Raw genomic sequence first — 18,839 nt, 5'->3', positions numbered from 1 at the left:
ACCATAGTATATGGAGAAAGTATTGTTTTCGTCAAAATTTTCGAGTTTTGAGTGGATATATTCGTTTTGGGTCCCCCTGGACCCAAAAAAGTGGTTTTCAAAGTGATGGCTGTGTGTCTGGATGTGTACAGAGCTAGGGACTACACCTGTGGTCCAATTTAGATGAAATTTGGTATGCAAGTTCTAATCCATGGTATCTCCAGCATTTTTTTGAAATTTTGATTTTTAATGGGGATTTTCCCATAAAAACCCATAAAAAACCGGAAAAAAAGGATTTCCCAAAAATGGCCCAAACGATTTTTATAAAAATTTAGTATGTCATAGTCCTTTATATTCTGAACAAAATAGTACAAATCCTATTTCTTAAAAAATTAGGGTTCAAAAGTGATTGTAAATTATGTTTTTTTCCCATAAAAACCTGGTTTTTCCCCAAAAATGGCTCGAACGATTTTGATAAAAAATTAGTATGTTAGTATGTGTAGTATGTGTAGTCCTTAAATTCTGAACAAAATTGTACAAATCCCATTTCCGTATATTTACTCTCACCGCTTACACATGATAAAGGTTGTTGACAAACTTATGGGAGAAAGTATGTGTCACAATGCTGATACCGTTTATTTCATAGGCTGTAACTCCCAAACAAGTGGGTTTATGAAAATTATGCCAAGAATAAAAAAGTTTTTAAATTGTATGCTCTATCCGTAAACAGGATCAAATATAGGGTGTTCCATAAGAAATTGTACAGTTGGCCACCATATTGGAAAATGGCGCCTGAATTAAAAAAAACTAAAAATTCATATTTTTAATTGCAACAAAAAATAAAGGAATGTCCCCCATTTAAAGTTTTCTCTAATTATTACCGTTTCCGATATCCCAATGGTGGCCCCCTTGAGTTGATCACCCTGTATAGCATTGAAATTTTTGCAGTATTTTTTGGTACCGTACCTAAGTAAAGGTATTTTATAACAAATGTTTTGCGTTGCATTTAAGATGCATAAAAATGACTGATTTCATATGGTTTTACTGTAACATTAAAAAATATCAAAGATGAAAATTATTAATAATTTATATAGGCCTAGCTAATTCTTTTCAACAAAATTTTTGAACAAACTATTTTTTTTCTTTTTTGCTACGATGCTCCCGGTTTTGTGACCGAATTGGAAATGACAGGTTGACTTCCACTTGATTTGGATTCAGTGTTGCTAAGCACAGTGGTTTTAGTGGGAGTTACATTGGCAGCATAACCAGATATGAGCTTCAAGTTCACACCATTGAAACAAACTTCTGGTACTTTGTTAAGCTCCTTACATTTTTCAGCGTACAGTTTTGCTTCGAAGTTGTTTTGTGATATTCTCCCCCTTCCTCTTACATCCCCTCTTCCTCGGCCCCTGAATGCACCCCTTCCTCGCCCCATGAAATTACTTCCCCCTTGTCCTACAAAATTACCTCTTCCTCCCATGAAATTACCTCTTCCTCCCATGAAATTACCTCCCCATGGTCCCATGAAGCCTCCCCCTCGCCCCATAAAATGACCCCTTCCTCGTCCAACAAAATCACCCCTTCCTCGCCCCATAACACCTCTACCAGTTCCTCTTCCTCTCCACATACTTTCATCGAAAAAGCCTCCTCCGTACCCTTCGCCTCCAGACCCTCCTGTGTTCTGACCTCGATTTGGAAGTTCCTGCCCGTCTGTTCCAAAAGACTTGAGGACTCCCCAACCCCCGTGTGGAATTGCACTTTGTACCCCCTTAATTCCACCTCTACCTCTTTGGTTCCTGACGTTATGTGCAACTCTCCCTCTGGAGTAGCTTGTATTTTTGAAATCGTGTTTTTCATTGTACTGTTTTTTAGGTTTTTTAACTACTTTGACAAATACTTTTTTTTTCTTTTTGGGAACTTTTTTAGGCTCTACACTAAGAGTTAAATTGGGTGGTATTTTGCCCTCGGACAACAGTTTCTGGTTCTCTTTCAAAGTTTCAAGTCTCTTCTCTGCTTTCTTCAACCACATACAATCGGTTTCTCCTGCCGTATCGTCTGCATCTGAACCCTCCTGAAAATGTATGCTTTTTAAAATTATGAGTTTTTATTTTATTTTTCACATTAATTTTTCTAAATTGATTATATACTTTGGAACAGCATATTTATCTCATATTCACTTTAAAATACTATTACATAAATTAGTGGTAAAATGTAGAGCTATTTAGAGGTATTTGTTTCATGGAACGTAGGCTTGCTTGTATGATTGTCATCCAGACTTTTTTACAATGGTAAAAGATGTCCTAACTTTTACAATCCAGAAAAATTGTGTTTTGTCCAGATAGTTTGAGTTTCATTGAAATTTAGGTCAGCCAAGTAAATTTAACTTTTTCTATAATGTTGTGGTTTTTAATGCCACTGGCATTTTTTACCGATTTTTAAAAGGGTTTCAGCTTAAGACGCAATTACTAGCATTTTAAATATGATGGAGTTGAAAAAAACAAGGTTTCTAGCACAGACACCATGTGCTAGATGGCAAGGCAAAATACAAATCTTCTGAGTTTGGTGTTTATAATAAATTAAAGATATGTTGTTATGTAGTTTAGGCCTATACAACAAAAGAACCTTCAAACAATTATGCAATCTCCTCGTAGACAGACAATTGCTCAATATTATGATAGTTTATACAGGGTGTTTGTGAACTCTCTCGAAAAAATTCACAGGATTATTCCTTGGGTTAATACATGAATATTTTACATTATAAACATGGGTCGCCGGAGCCTCGTTTTCCGTCTGTCTGTCTGTATGTGTTTTTTATAAATAACCTTATAACTCGAGTTTGAATCGAGGTACAAACTTTAAATTTGGCACACTTGTGTATTTTAACGTGGTACACAAACATGCAAAATTTCATTTCGTTGACTATAGCCGTTTCATAATGGCGGCCATCTAAAATTTTTGACCTCAAATTACATGAAAACCACTAGAGTTACAAAAAAAAACACAAGGATAACAAAATGTAGGAAATCTTATGCCAAATCAAATGACACATAGATATTAAAGATCGGACAACAAACAGCTAAGTTATTAATTTTTTAAATAATTAATCATTTCTTTACTGAATTCTAATTGTTATTGTTTATTCATTAAAATCATCTGATACAGAGTACGTAATCTTAAACAGATCTCAATGGTTAAGGTAAAAATAGGACACTTAATACATTTACCATCTAGTAAAAAAACTAAATGTTGTTGTTAGGGCAAACCAGCAGTCTTCAGATCAGATGATTTTAAAGAATAAAAAATAACAATTAAAAGCCAGTAAATAAATTATTAATTATTCAAAAAACTAATAACTCAAAAAAATCATCTGATCATCATCTCAAAATCATCTGTCCAAACAGCTGTCTTACATTGTTGTAACAATTTAGAAAGGATCAGATGATTTCAAAGAATAAACAATAACAATTAAAAGCCAGTAAAGAAATTATTAATTATTTAAAAAAATAATAACTCAGCTGTTTGTTGTCCGATCTTTAGGATCTATGTGTAATTTGATTTGGCATAAAATTTTCTACATTTTGTTTTTCTAATGTTCTTTTTGTAACTCTAGTAGTTTTCATGTAATTTAAGGTCAAAGATTTTAGATGGCCGCCATTTTGAAACGGCTAAAGTCAACGAAATGAAATTTTGTATGTTTGTGTACCACGTTAAAATACACAAGTGTGTTAAATTTAAAGTTTGTACCTCGATTCAAATTCGAGTTATAAGGTTATTTATAAAAAAACACATACAGACAGACAGACGGAAAACGAGGCTCCGGCAACCCATGTTTATAATGTAAAATATTCATGTATTAACCCACAGAATAATCCTGTGAATTTTTTCGAGAGAGTTCACAAACACCCTGTATATTTGATAGAAAAACATAATATTGTACTAATGTATAAAATAATATCAGATTTCAACCATTTGTTTTAACGTAGTTAAATCTCTTACCTTATTGGTATTATCTTTAGAAGTATTCGATTCATCATTGTTTGTTCTGTAACGACTAAAAAGGTTTTCAAGTTTTTGTAATTGACTTTTCAATGAATCAACATTCTCTGGCAATTCTTCTTTGGCAATAGTAGACACATTTTCATTTTCTGTGGGATTTAAGTTCCCTTCCAAGTTTTTAGCAATCTTATATACTTTTTCTTCTAATTCACCCAATGATGTCATCATTTCAATTTTTGGTTTTAAATTCTCATAAAATTTTGACACCAAAGTTTCTATTTCAGTCTTATCTTTGGCTGCCAATAAGGTTTTAAACTGTTTAATTTTTCCTATTTGTCTTAGTTTCCTGATTATTGTTGGATTAAGGTTTTTTTCTTCTTCTATAGTAATTTTCACTTTTGGTGGTGATATTTCCAGATGTTTCAGTCGTGCTACAACAAGCCTGTACTCGTAGGCCACAACATGTTTTGGTACATTGGCCTCCTCAGAATTTGGGTTTTCGTAACATTTCATAACGTTAGAATCCTCAACCGTGTCTGTTTTCGTTTTATACATAGCTTTAGATTTTGTTTCCATAACTTTCTCTATAATTTGAGGATTTTTGCTTTGCTTTGTCATTTTCATATTGGTCTTTCCTTCCATACTAGCATCTGGTTTTGCCATAGGTATTGAGTTTTTATTAACATCTTTTTCAGCTGCAGTCTGAGAAACATTCATTGTGGAAAAACACATGAACTCTTCAGTTTGATAAGAGTCATTGGTTGCTGTTTTACATGGATTGTTTATCTTTTTCAATCGAGTTTTACGGCCAAGAACTTCAATACAATCTTCCGCCTTTTTAGACGAAGCTACCTGAAAGTAATACATTCCAGTAAAACCCAACATTTTAACCTTCACATTGATGAAAAAACACCATGAAAGAAAATTTTAAATTTTGAAAGTGTATTATGAAATGCAAAGCTTACTCTGAAATTCATTACAAAAATAGTTTTCATATAGAGGCCTAGAAAAGATTAAAAGTCACCATAAACAAATCCTTTTAACTTAAACTAAGCCGAATTACCAACATATATTTTAACTCAGTTGGCAGTCAATAAAATATTTTATATAAAAAGTGAAAATATTTATTCATTTCAAGTGAGAAAGCACCAGAGTAATTTGTATTTGGGGTTAGGCATATTTCCTTATGCTGGTTTTGTTACTATGAAACATCCAATCATCTCATGGATATAGAAAGCTAGTTACATCAATTTATAGCCTAATGACAAATGGCAATAATTTTTGAACACTAGGAGCTTTTTTAAGATAAGGTAGAGTTTATCTACATTACCTAAGAAAATTAGCATGTATGGACTTCAGAAATATGCATAAAAGGTCAAAAACCTAAACAATTCATTAGGGAGTAAATTCTCTAGCTTAACTCTGAAGTAGTCCTACACTAAGGCAAAACATCTCTCAAGACAAGAGTTCTTCAGTAATTTATCTAAACTCATATCCCTGATATAAAAAGACAACAAAAAACTCCTTTACCAGTCATATGCGTTTTAATCTGAAGCCATCTCAATATTAACAATGATCCGCAGACATAGGCTCAAACATATGGATGGAAACAGATACTGCAATATGACTCTTCTGTTATCTTACAAAGAGTGCAGAGTTAGAGTTCATTGAATAATTAATCCGATTTCCTAACATTCGTACATTAAGAACCCTGCTTAAAGCCGTGTTCACACAAGGACAGTAGGAAGACAGGTTACCAGCCTCAGCTAGTGGATTTCAAGTTACCTGAGAAAACCTGCCTGCCTACTAGGCTTGTCTAAACGCGGCTGAGGAAGATTGCCTTATTCTGTCCACACTATTTTAAAGTTCTATCAAACTAAAAAATAAACTTGACTATTGCTCTAGATATGATCATTTTTTTCAGTATTATGCCCGAGCATATTTTCACTTATAAAATTATTATACATTTCTTAAATGGTGGAAAAAAAGTCCTGGGACAGTTAAATATTTCAAAAAGTAATAAAAGTAACCTAGTACTGTGCTGTTACTGGGCATTAAATGTTAACACATTATTCAGTGATGCGCTACCTCCTCAGGGGAGGACGGCCCGCTTGGAGTCAAAAGAAAATCTTAAATGTTTAGAAGTTGATATACGCATCAAATTACAAGGCTTTACTAGCAGAATACAATTCTGCAAAATTGAACTCAAAGGGACAACTGAATCAAATGTGGCAGCCGTTTAAAGATATCTTGAATATGCAGTTTTGAATCCTTGAACGGCTTGTCAAAAATAGTGACAAGTTAAAATTCCCATGTTATTCTTATGGAGAAAATGAAAATTGTTGTACCGTACTTTACTTGTTTATGGATATATATTGATAAAATTTGGCAAATTTACTTATTTCATCCTATACTATTGACGTATGGTCAAAAAACACTTTTTACCTTCCCCGTAGCAGCAAACCTAAGCACTTGTTAAATCTAATGTTATTTAAATAGGGAATAAATAAATATGTCTTATTTATGGAAATATTTTAGTAAAAATGTAATCAGACAAGTTGAAATTCTCTTAGTCTGCAAGTTTACTGCGGCGGAGGTATTTGAAATATTCAACTGTCCCGGGACTTTTTTCCCACCCTGTATGCCAACCCACCTTCATTGCACTGTGGCTTACACTGATATTAGGGTTAAAATCAAACTATCGCAGTATACACTTAATGGTTCTTCTATATATCTTGACAATTTCAATACAGTAGACTCTCAATTATCCAAAATAATGAGTGGCTGAATGATCGTGGATAAACAAAGTCATGCATTGCAAACCTAACGTAAAATGTCGGGGAAATGTTAGCTGTAGTTAAGTGTAGTTAAGCTTATGCAGGTTTAAGTAATGATAATGTGTTAAATGCAGTGAAGAAAAGTTCACATGCTTCTATTTACAAAACAAAAAATATTGGGAAGTCATGTACCGTTATAGGACAAGCAATAATCATCCTATATATTAATAGTCAAGCATGTTTCTTGAGAACCTTTTTTCTCAGCATCGCAGGGAAAATCTACGCATACTGTTGGAAGGATATTTTCCTGCAGATGTGCAGAATTCCTTTATTAATTAAAATAGGCTAAAAAATAAGCACAAAAAGTTAATTTAAAATGCAAGACACATTTTCATATGCCTTAAAAGTTGCCATGTTGGTGACCAAATAACAACAAAGTTGATAAATAGGTATGACTGAGTCAGTGACTAAATCAACTTTTGTGAATATTTTGATCACTATAAGGAGAATGAAAACCGTTTTTACTTTCAATAAATGAGTTTATTGAAAGAACGTTTATACATGTTTTAACCACATGATGTTTCTTTTTTGCGTTTCTTCTTCTTTTTAATGTGACTAGTAGTTGAGACTTCATTTAAAGAACCATTAATTACCTGTTTAATTCCTTGCGCAGTTTCTTCTTCAGATTGATCTGTTTTTGGTGGTTTATTTTTCTCTTTTTTTACCGATACGTTCAGCAAAGGCTCTTCTTCCTGTTCTTGGTAAACTTCTTTTGATTTCTTCTTCTTCTTTAGTACAACTTCAGTAGTATCAGATGCAGCAACATTGATGTTTGATGGTTTTACATCATCTTCAGTTATAACTTCTGATGAGTCTAACATTAATTTTTCACTTTTGTTTTTAGACTTTTTCTTTTTTTGTGAAACAGTATCTTCAGCATTTACAAATTCATTGTTCATACACTCACTAATAAGTTCTGTTTGTTGTACCTCTGCCTCTTCAAGTTTAACTTTGGATTTCTTCTTCTTCTTCTTTGTGGTTTCAGTTTCATCAGCTAGACTCTGTTCAGAAACAAGGTTACTGACATTAGAGGACTCTTCATATTTTGTTGTCTTTTCTTCTTCTGCTTTCACGTTATGCCTTTTCTTTTTTGGTATATCTTCATCACAGTTTACACTTGATTTTTCTTCTGCCTGGTCGTCTTCGGCACTGGTTTTCTTTCTCTTCTTCTTTTTAAGTGGGTCTGACTCTAAATTATCTTTTGAGTCCATCAAACTTTCTTTATCATTGTTGCATACATTAACTTCCTTTGAGTTTTCTGCCAGGTTATCTTCAACTCCGGTTTTCTTCCTCTTTTTCTTTTTTGGTGGAACAGGAGGGTCTGACTCTAAATTATCTTTAGAATCTATCACAGTTTCTCTATCATCGTTGCATATATTATCTTCCTTTGAGTTTTCCACCAGGTTATCTTCAACGCTGCCATTCTTCCTCTTCTTCTTTTTATGTGGGACAGGAGGGTCTGACTCTAAATTATTTTTTGAATCAATCCCATTATCTTCACCGTCGTTGCATTTGTCATCCTCAATGTTTTTATCACAATTTTTCTCTTTCGACTTTAACTTTTTGCTAAAGTATTCTTCTAGGCTCCCTTTATTTATTTGGTTTTGGGTATAATCAGCAGAGGTCTTTTGTTCACTTTTCACTTTTACTACTTCAGGTCCTAATATGGAAGCCAAGTCCTTTTCTGAATAACGACTTACGTCCTTTCCTCTTGTAAACTTGTGGTAACTGAAACAAAAAATGTGATACAATATGACTCTTTCAAGCTACAATTAATTACAAGTAAGTTAGACCAAAAGGGCAAAAGCACAGGTTATGATGACTTTCGACTACTTATCAGTGATGTAAAAACAATAACCCTGACACAGTAATCCTGCAGACCATGCACAATTTTATTCGTCTGATTAAATTTCTACAAAAATATTTCCCTATTCCCTTCAAATAGTCAGATTTATGGGAATGCAGAAACGTTACGTCACAAAATCTGCCAACTAACCAATATGGTAGCCGTGTCCGCGACTGGAATACTACCCCCCTAGCAAAATGTGATGCTATGTAATTGTAATTTTAATTCGAGTACCTAATTCCATTTGATGACAGAGAAGGCATGTAGGCCTATATCATACAGAATTTTGAAATGTTACAGCAGGTTTGGTTGGTTAAGTTAGGTTAGTTTAGAACAGTATGACAACAAAACTTGAGTGTCCGTGACTGGAAAACTGCCCCCTCGATCTCTGGTGTCAACCTTCCGGCGACCCAGGTTTATTCCCTATTCAAATAAAATTAGGTTTAACGAGTACCTATGGTTTTCTGCTACAGGGGAGGAAAATGGTGATTTTTGGCGGGAAATGTAAATAGTATGGTACTCTATCAAAGGATTTGCCAAATTTGATCAAAATATCCACAAACAAGCAAACTGCACAGCTTAAGTTTTCTCCTAAAAATAACATGGGTGTTTTAAAAATGTGTAGGCTACAGGTTTTTTTTCAAATTTTTTCTGTAACCTTTTTCATTGTACAACAACGCTTCAATGTACAAAATTATTTGTCTTCTAAGCTCTTAACAATAGTTGTATGAAAATTGGCCATTTTTATGTTTTAAGGGTAAGTTTGAATAAATCAATTTTTGACAAATTTCAAACCACACAAACATTTTGTTTTATAAAAATTGGACAAAATTGCTCAAGTTATTGAACTCACGAGACACACACATATAAACCAATTTTAACAAATAGTGTATTTTGGCAAGTGGGGATATCAAAATTAAAAAGTAAATCGGTCCCGGGTCTAGGTCTAGGTGCGTATGCCTAATGCTTCTAAATTCGCTAAAAGATTAACAACATATTGACTTACTGGATACGAGCTCTAGACTTCTTGGAGCGATCCTCAAGGGAGACGGGCGCAGCAGTTTGACTCTCTTTCCCTTCCTCTCCATTGCTGCTGGCAAGTTTCTCAAGTAGGGAGTCGTATTCACTCGTCGTCTTCATCCACTCCTCCCCGTTCTCCTTAAATCCCAAACCTAAAACACACAAAAGGATTACCTACTAACCATAGCTCTAAATGGATAAGACAGTAAGTTATCATCAACATGATAGAATAGCTTCAAAATATGCCATGATATTTAGCCCATTGACAAAAGCTCAAGTAAGCCTATGCAAACGTGACCACATTTTGATGCAAGATAACCCTCAGCGAGATAACCCACTGGCACTCAAGTAGTTTGCTGAATCTAACCTACAAGCACAAGTATCGTTGTTTGTTTACAGTGATAGTAGACCTGATCAGCCGATGGTAGCTCAGTTGGCTATGGCGTTGCTCTGACAAGTGTAGTGTTGAGGTCTTTCGACAATTTAAGGTTAAATTCCTGTACATGTGCAATACATATTGAACTTACTAATGTGTGGATTTGGTAGAGTGAAAGACCTTAAATAAACGGTGTCCGTCTTGGGTATAAATTAACAACAGTAGTGAGTTTACACCAATTTCTTTTCTTTTTGGCTTTATTTAGGTTTAAAAATAGACAAATCCTGCTTGGAATTACATAGCCAGTATGATAAAGGGCATAACCTAAAATAATAATTTAATCTATATAAATAAATTAGAGTTTTTTTTTTTTTTTTTTTTTTTTTTTTATTTTTTTTTTTAAAGAGGTTGGCGGCCTCTTTTAACCTTGCATTTGCCCGTCCACATAGACTAAGCGCCCGTGCGTGGATCGTTTACAGCAAAGCAAGGAGTGAGCCGGTACAGTACAAAGGTGAACTGTACTGATAAAATGTTATCGGCAGTGACCGGGTTCCGAACCCACGACATCGCTGCCTTGGGCCCGAAGTCCGCGACGCTACCGACTGAGCCACCGACTCACTCTGTACATTGCTCAGAATTATAAATTTTTAGGTTATTTTTACGTTTTATACATTAAAGAAGCAGAAACAAGTCTTATCTCTATTTCTGTCTGTCTGTCTTTCTGTAACACTCAAGATGGCATTTTACGCAATCTTCTCCATGAAAACGAGAGTACCTATCAAGATCCAAGTCATTTTAATGTATTCACTGGATTGGCGAGAGTGTCTTTAGCCATTAAAACATGGCCTCACTACTTTGTAAATAAAATTACGGACGTTCAAAAATGCAGTTTTGTGCGATTTTTGCCAAGTTTTCGGTCAATTTTTATTACATAATCATCTATGAAATAACGAACAGCTGTTCGGATCAAGATTATTTTTTCTATCTGTCACTGATATGTTTACAAATGTTGTTTACGAATACTGCAATCATTTCTGATCACGTTTTGAAAGCAAATCCCAAACAAAGTGAGATTAAAAACGTATTTCTTACATAACGGATTTAATTAATCGCAAGTGCAATATTATAGTGTAACCGTAAATGAAATTAAATAACTAGGCATCATCCAGGTCAGGAACCAGAGATTATTTGTGTGTGAAATTGTTCTTGAGTTTTAATAACCAGAAAGAAGACCTTGAATCAGTGTTGTATTGGACTGGGACACTTATAATGATCGTCGCCAATAGCTTACAAACAAGGTTTCCACTCACTGACGGCGCTTCAATAGCGATTGTGTAAAGTGTAAAGTAAAAAAATGACAACTGCAGTGGGTGATTGTAAGAAATAGAGGTATACGGATGATGCTAAACTCGCTTTTCCAATGTTTCACTTTCTGTTTCTACTCACCGTGTGATGCAATCGCTGGACCATACAGCCAATAGGCCCATAGCCCATCTCTTGGGTACGTACGCCTACCTATTTATTCTATTCATAACAACCTTTTCGATGACGATCCTTGATACCGGTACTTTTCCATGGAATACATGACCTACCTACTTAAGAAATAAAGTTACAAATGTCCAAAAACCCCAAAACATTTTGTGATTTTTGTCACATTCAACTGTCTACTTTAAGATCCCCGTGCGTAGAACGGGCACACAGCTAGTAGAGAAATAAAAATGTTGGCATCAGTGGGTTAGGCCTAAAACATTTTTTTGTCAAAACTTGTCTAACTTGTTGTTGTCAGTGTATGAATTTAACACAAATATATATTATTCAATCAATGAATTAATAATTTAAAAAACTCTTTTTGTAACACATTTTGTACATGTCGGAATTTCAATCATAGTATTAAAATGTAGATAGTCACAGAGCTAATGTATTACCTGTACAATTATACAAACCTTTACTGTCGTTTTTCACTCTCGTTTTGACTATGTCTGTGATACCCTGCTGGTTTGCTCCTAGGCCTTCGCCTGCTTTCCATCCCATCTTCTCCATCAGACGCTGTCCAAACTTGTTCTGATCTGGACAAAATATATTGGTTAAACTAGTCGGTTTACATGCGATTTTATTACTGAACAAGTCTTTCATTATTTTAAAATTACAACACGTAAAACTGAACAAAAATGATATTTTATCCAAACTGTTAGTAAGCATTGCCAAAAAATATGCGTAATTTTAATGAAAAGAAAAATGGGAAAAATACTCTTTCAGGGTTTAAAATCCCAGAGATCTCCAAATGTTATTCTTTGTGTTAAAAAGGAACTAAAAAACATGCTACACCTCTTTGAAAAACAAACATGAACTTAAGCAATTAGTGACCTTGTCCAGATTCTATTTATTTTTACTCATTAACCTGGTACAGAACATTATACAGTACTACAATCTAGGTGATTTCCAACACTTAACTGTATAAGCCTTATAAAAACGCTTGTCCACATCAATTCTTATAGCAGTGTCTAAGGTATTTAAAAACTTCCATAATATACGGAAGCCACTTATTTTAGAGGGATTTTTTTACCGGAGACCAAAAATAACTACAGTAAACTTAGGTTACATAATTAATTGGAAAGAACATACTTTAATTGACTACTGTCTACATTTGACATGATTACAATTAGCGGCCTTTGAGTTCTTCCTCCCAGAAGGCAGCGTTGTCGGCGAGAATTGAGTTGATTGTGTCGCCGCCGCTAGCTGTCACATGTAGGCCTACTCCGCCAAGTAGGTATACTGCGCGTTGCGGCAGTTATGTTAGGTTGGGTTATCATAATATGTTTGTATCTCCATTCATACTAGGCTTAAAATACCTACTTTGTATGGTCGCCATTTAATAAGATTATTAAAACTACTGAACCGATTGTCATGTTTTTGGTGTCATTGGAAATTGAGCATAACGTGAAGCTGTGCAGGAAACTTTCTTTTTAGGGATATAATGAGAGAGTGAGGCCCTGGAGCCCTTTAAAGTTTTGTATTTCTCCATAAGATTAACATTGGAAACAAAAATTGTTATGAAACTCCAGCTGTTGTCAAAAATCAAAAGTGAGAAGAAGAGCATATGTTAATTGTAAACAGAGAATAAGTTTGCTAATTTAACAGTTTGCTAAAAATATTTGCTGGCTTGGTTGAAAATAACGCCTGTAATACAAAATAAAAGTACACTTATCAATTGCTTGAATTCGAGCAACAGGGACACTAGAAAGTATTAAAGTATTTTAGGACTTCCTCGTTTTGTTATTTCGAATTGAACGAGTCGTCACTCAGGACACTGATGCAGATACAGGCGGTGGCAGATAATGTGCACCCTCCGGTCAAGGAGGTGCACCTTGGCCTACTTGGAGGGGATTTGGTGGGCGAAAGTATGACTTATTTGGTATCATTCGATTCATAACAAAACGAGGAAAGTCCTACAAGTCAAACATGTTTATGATAACCCAACCTAACATAACCACCACAGCGTGCTGTATAAGGGTGGCCTGCCCGTATGATAAGAAAGTACTGTTATAAGGCCTATTGAACTAGGCTGCACTTTAGTTTACGTCCTACATTTACTCACATAGGCTACTGCAGTTTGGTAAGGTTTGGTTAAGTTTAAACAGTTTCATTTTATAATCAGCTGGTAGTTAATGTATAATAGTAAAAATGTAGGACGTATACAACCATTATTTCTCAAGATGATTATTGTAGGCTATGTAAGTAAGCTAGCCTATGTATTGTAGCCTACTGAAATGTTTAGTAAACTAAGTAATTTTGTTAGCTGAATTTGAAGTTAAAAATTACTTTCCATAACCTATACGTTGTGTATCACGTGAATGTCGCCTCAATGATACTTCTAACCAACAAACCATCCTAACCTTTAATGGGTTGCACTTTAATTTGTCCGTCCTACATTTACTTTGATAAAATAAAAAAAAAAATTAAATATAGCCTATCATTTATTGCATGAAAATTAATGGTTACAGAAATTACATCCCCACATAGGCAAAGCTTGTGCGTGAGGAACGAGTACATCAGTCTTTCCATATTCTATAATCTAAACATTGTTATATAGACAAGTTGCATTTACAAAAGTAGGAGAAAAATCATTTTACCAGGAAGCCACAGCAGATAACGTTAACACTATGAAAAATAACTAGCAAATGTAAATAAAATGAAAAGTCAAATTAAGAAAGTATTTAGTAATGATGTCAAAAATCACTGGGAGTAGGAAACCATTCATTCACCTTTTACACACACGCACACACACACAATACACGCATGCAACGACTCACAACAGGCCCTGTACAGGCGGCTGGTAGCCCCAAAGGGTATACATTAGCCTATACATAAACTACCAGCTGATTATTATTGTTTTTTTTTTTTTAGAAAAAAAGAGGTTGGCGGCCTCTTTTAGCCTTGCATTTGCCCATCCACATAGACTACAGATCTGTGCGTGGAACGTATCCAGCAAAGCAAGGGGTGAGCCGGTACAGTACAAAGGTGAACTGTAGGCCTACTGATAAAAGTTTGTGGCAGTGACCAGGATCAGGGTGTCTACTACATTCTGGATAAAAAATTCATGGACAATTCCCGTACATTTAAGGACACTTTGCCGTAACCTTTGTCGGTGTCATTAGGCCTACCGAATAATTTTTCTGATTTGTCAAACTGTACCGTATTAATCTTGTTATTCACCGTAGTTGAACCAGAGAGAAAAGTAAATAATAATAGATAAGAGTTAAAAATGACAAAATAGAAATGTATTGAAAGTAAACAAACATAGGCCTACCTAGGCTATACTTTAGGTAAAGCTTTTATAGTGTAACAGAGAAACGCAATCATTCTCTCCTGCGATAGCGACAAATATCTCCATCCGTCACGTAAACTTCATAACATAGCTTATCCAATCCAGGCGGATTAATTTGGCATGATTCGCCCTGGCACAACGTTAGGTTCTCGACTACTTATGAAAAAAAATCTTTAATGCATATTGTTACTCAATTCTTAGTACAAAATCAAGGTATGGTAAGCGGCTATTAATAAGCAATAAGCACAGAGTAAGATTATTGTATTTTCATTTGTAAAGTTAATATCGACACATAGCAATCATTAGTTGTTTATCTTATAGGGTCAATTACATTTTCTTAATATATTTTACAGCTCTTTCAAGAATCAAAATACCCAGGCCTAGACCTAATTATTTAGGAGGGCGCCTATATAAACTGAGTAACAAACAATGAGGTTATAATAGCAGCAAAGTTACCATCATCATTCTAGTTCACATAAGATTTTGATTGCTTAAAGCATACAACTCAATAAATAAATATATGGGAAACAAAAAACATTGAAACCTGAATAGCCAACAATATAAGACAAAGATACAGAAAATGCAATGACATAATTTGAAACCAAGCAGGCCTACATAGTGATAAAACATTAATGCAAACAACAATGCTAGTGGTTTTGTCAATTGAAAGATAAAATGTCCATAAAAAAGGGTTTAACTTACAAAACAAGACTGTAGATTATTTACATGTTTAATATGAAACCATAAACAGTTTTATGACACTAGGCACTGGCCGCGGCAAATTGAATCTTCAAGCCGAAAGTACAAGTAAGAAGTGAAATTTAACAGCCATTATAAAGCTATTATTTTCACGATAAAATAGGTTTGGGATCTAATAATAATTACCCTAGTAATAAAAAAAGAAGTTGTAAAGGAATAATACCCCCGTCGCAGCAAACCTGCATACTAAGCGGATTTCCATTTACCCGGCTTGATTTCTACTACAATATTCCCTATAAATGTTCAGATTTATTTCCTATTTAAATAACATTAATTTTAGTGAGTAGTTAGGTTTGCTGCTACGGGGAAGATGTTGAGGTGTGTTTTTTCAATTGAAATATTGATAGCTTAGTATGAAATAAACCAAATTGCCAAATTTGATTAACAGTATATCCATAAACAAGCAAACTAGAACAGTTTATTTATTCTCTATAAGAATAACATGGGAATTTTAAATTTACAATTTTTTTTAATTTTCTCTGTAGTCAATGAACATTCAAAAACACTTCAATATACTAATTTATTTGTTTTTTTAAGCTCTTCAAAATGGTCTAGAGAGAAATTTAGAAATTTAAAGTTTTTAGGGTCAAAAATGAGAAAAACCCATTTTTACCCCATAAAACCCCCCATAAACCCCTGATCCCATGGTCCGATTATGCTGGTTCGCGAACTCGTTCGAATAAATGTAGGTTTACACGTTTGTACCAAATTTCATCAAAATCGGATCAATTTTGCTCGAGTTATCGCGCTAACGGACACATATATATATAAATATATATATATTTATATATATATAAATATATATATATATATGAATTTGAACGGATGGTGTTTTTGGCCTCTGGGGACCTCAAAACGAAAAAGTAAATCGGTCCCGGGTCTAGGTCTTACCATGAGACCTACGGTAATAGCTTATTCCCTATATGGGAAATTCGCTAAAAGTGATCAGAGGAGAAAGCTCTGAATCTGCTGAAAAAAACAATACCTAACTCAATCCAGTTCAATCCGATTCAGTCAGTCCCAGAGCCGTCGCCGTAAACAGTGTTTGTGAGTCGCAAAAGCGACACATAACACTACAGTGGATGTGTTATGAGTCCCTTTTACGACACATAACACTCGGAGGGTTAATCGATATTTTTAAATAGGCCTATATCTATTATAAAATAAAACTATCATAGCCCTAACCAACCAATCATGCGCTGATGGTGAAAAAATCGCATGAAGGTTTACTAATTGAATCGATAGTTTCAATCAATATTAGCGTAGCCCAGTTAAGAAACTGTACCCGCCTAGGCCAACACACAGCAAACATTCTGCAATCAATTTAATCAAAATGATTACGGTAAGTTAAAGTTATAGCCTAATTTCAGCTTAATCGCCTGTAAAATTTAATTTGGTCTGACCCTTACTCGTTGTGATTAGATTAATAAGTATATAACCATAACCACGGTTTAATTGTGTAACTACAGTATGGGTAAATGTTAATTTAAGTGTACTAGTTAATTTGTAAAAAAATAGGCTTTACACTACCGACCTTCACTCCAAGCTTTACCACGTGGATTTAAACACCACTTTTCACGTTTCTTCTTCTCTGCAAGCATGGACATTATGATTTAAATACTTCTTATAGACTTTCCATTTTCTTGAAACTCAGTAATTAATTTGTTTACTTATCAGATATGCCACAGTTTAGATAAACTGAACTTATGCTATCGATTCTAGGACCTAGGTTCAAACAATCTAACTTAGGCTACTTACAACACACCACAAAACAACCAAAACCTAACCTCAATCAAATAAAGAAACAAACACAATCATGTGGCTGGTGAGGGGTCTGACTTAGGGGAGGTACAAATGAGGCATTTAGTTCAAAATTCCTCCGTGAACAGCGCTGTAGTAAAAAGCACTTTGGCAATGAAGGTTTACTAATCGAAAAAATAGTTCTGTTCATTAAATAAAATTATAAATGCCTAAAATTCAATTTTATTAATTTTTAATTATAAAATTAAACTATCATAACCTAACCGAACTAACCAAACTTGCTGATAAAGAAATAATATAACAAAAGTTTATAGTAATCGGAAAAATAATTCTCTTTATAAAATAAAACTAGAAATTGCTCAATTAAAATTTTATAATGACTTAATAATAAAATTAAACTGTAATAACCAAACCAAACCAACCAAACTTGCTGAAAATAAAAAAAAATCTTGGACAAAAAGTTAATGCCACCGGCGGGATTCGAACCGGGACCTACAGTATATCAGCCCGGCACGCTAACCATTAGACCATCGAAGCCGATGACAATCGATCGTTTTGTTACGGTAATGGCGTTCCCTCAGCTAATAAGAAGCCCTCAGCTGTCATCGTAGCCTCTTCTGTACCTCCCCTGAGTAAATACCACTGGTGAGTGTGTCAGTGTGACCACTACACCGTCAAAAAGCTTTTTGAAATACCCAAATTTCATTACCCATACCATTGTTTAAAAAGCTTAGCCAGTTTAGGATGAATCTTTTAAAAGTTTATACCATACTGTAATACCATAGATAAAACGTAATACCATAGACTAACCAACGTATGTTTTATCTATGGTAATACCTTGGAGAAGGTAAGTATATTTCTTAGTAACTCTGGTTTTGGTGAAAGAGAGAGTCGGGTTTGATCTCAAACATTAATAATTAATAATAGAAATTCGTTGTAATCTACTGGTAGAATAAAATTAAATATAAGTTAATAATTTGCCTTTGAATACGTGCACTAAAGTGCAACATCAATATTTAACTGTGTTTTTTTTTTACCTTCCGACGGCCATGAACCAATTTACAATAAAAACAATGATGACTTATTCTAACCATAGACAAAACTAACTTAAATGACTTCGGATAGATTCATAGATTGCGTCAAACATATATTTACACTATTTACAATATGTACAATATTTACCTCGTCCTCGCTGTCACAATAGTTGCTTTGCTACTTGGAAGTAGATTTTAACATTTCAATATTGATAATAAATTAACAGTAATCTGGATAATTTTTTTATAGTATAGCTTGACGTGCGGAAAGTAATTTAACAGCTGGCTGCATGTGAAAGGCAGGCGGCAGGCTGTTTCTGTGTGAATAACCTACGACGCTTTTACTTGTGTTGTGTTGTCAAGGCACCAACCAGCTAGAGCTGTCTGCAAGTTGACGCAGCTAAAA

At 34.3% G+C, this 18,839-nt stretch overlaps 1 protein-coding gene across 2 annotated transcripts; it reads right to left on the bottom strand.

The window, feature by feature from the left end:
- Positions 1-298: 298 nt before the first annotated feature.
- On the bottom strand, positions 299-17,391 carry LOC128990212 (nucleolin-like). 2 transcript variants are annotated; one of them, XM_054412504.1, is made up of 6 exons: positions 17,173-17,280; positions 11,998-12,115; positions 9,665-9,830; positions 7,406-8,540; positions 3,976-4,827; positions 299-2,050 (listed from the first exon to the last, which is right to left on the bottom strand). In XM_054412504.1, the coding sequence occupies exons 2-6, from the start codon at positions 12,092-12,094 to the stop codon at positions 1,130-1,132; spliced, it is 3,171 nt and encodes a 1,056-aa protein (XP_054268479.1). In that variant the 5' UTR covers positions 12,095-12,115; positions 17,173-17,280; the 3' UTR covers positions 299-1,129. The 2 variants fall into 2 exon arrangements, with proteins under 2 accessions (XP_054268479.1, XP_054268478.1); XM_054412503.1 differs by having other exon boundaries at positions 300-2,050; positions 11,998-12,120; positions 17,173-17,391.
- Positions 17,392-18,839: the final 1,448 nt, after the last annotated feature.

Source organism: Macrosteles quadrilineatus, unplaced genomic scaffold (assembly GCF_028750875.1).
Source record: "Macrosteles quadrilineatus isolate MER2022 unplaced genomic scaffold, UCM_ALF_1.0 Scaffold_3__2_contigs__length_128488019, whole genome shotgun sequence".
In the NCBI taxonomy this organism is placed as follows: domain Eukaryota; kingdom Metazoa; phylum Arthropoda; class Insecta; order Hemiptera; family Cicadellidae; genus Macrosteles; species Macrosteles quadrilineatus.
Note: the sequence above shows the minus strand (reverse complement) of the source record. Positions and strands in the feature narration are given on the sequence as shown.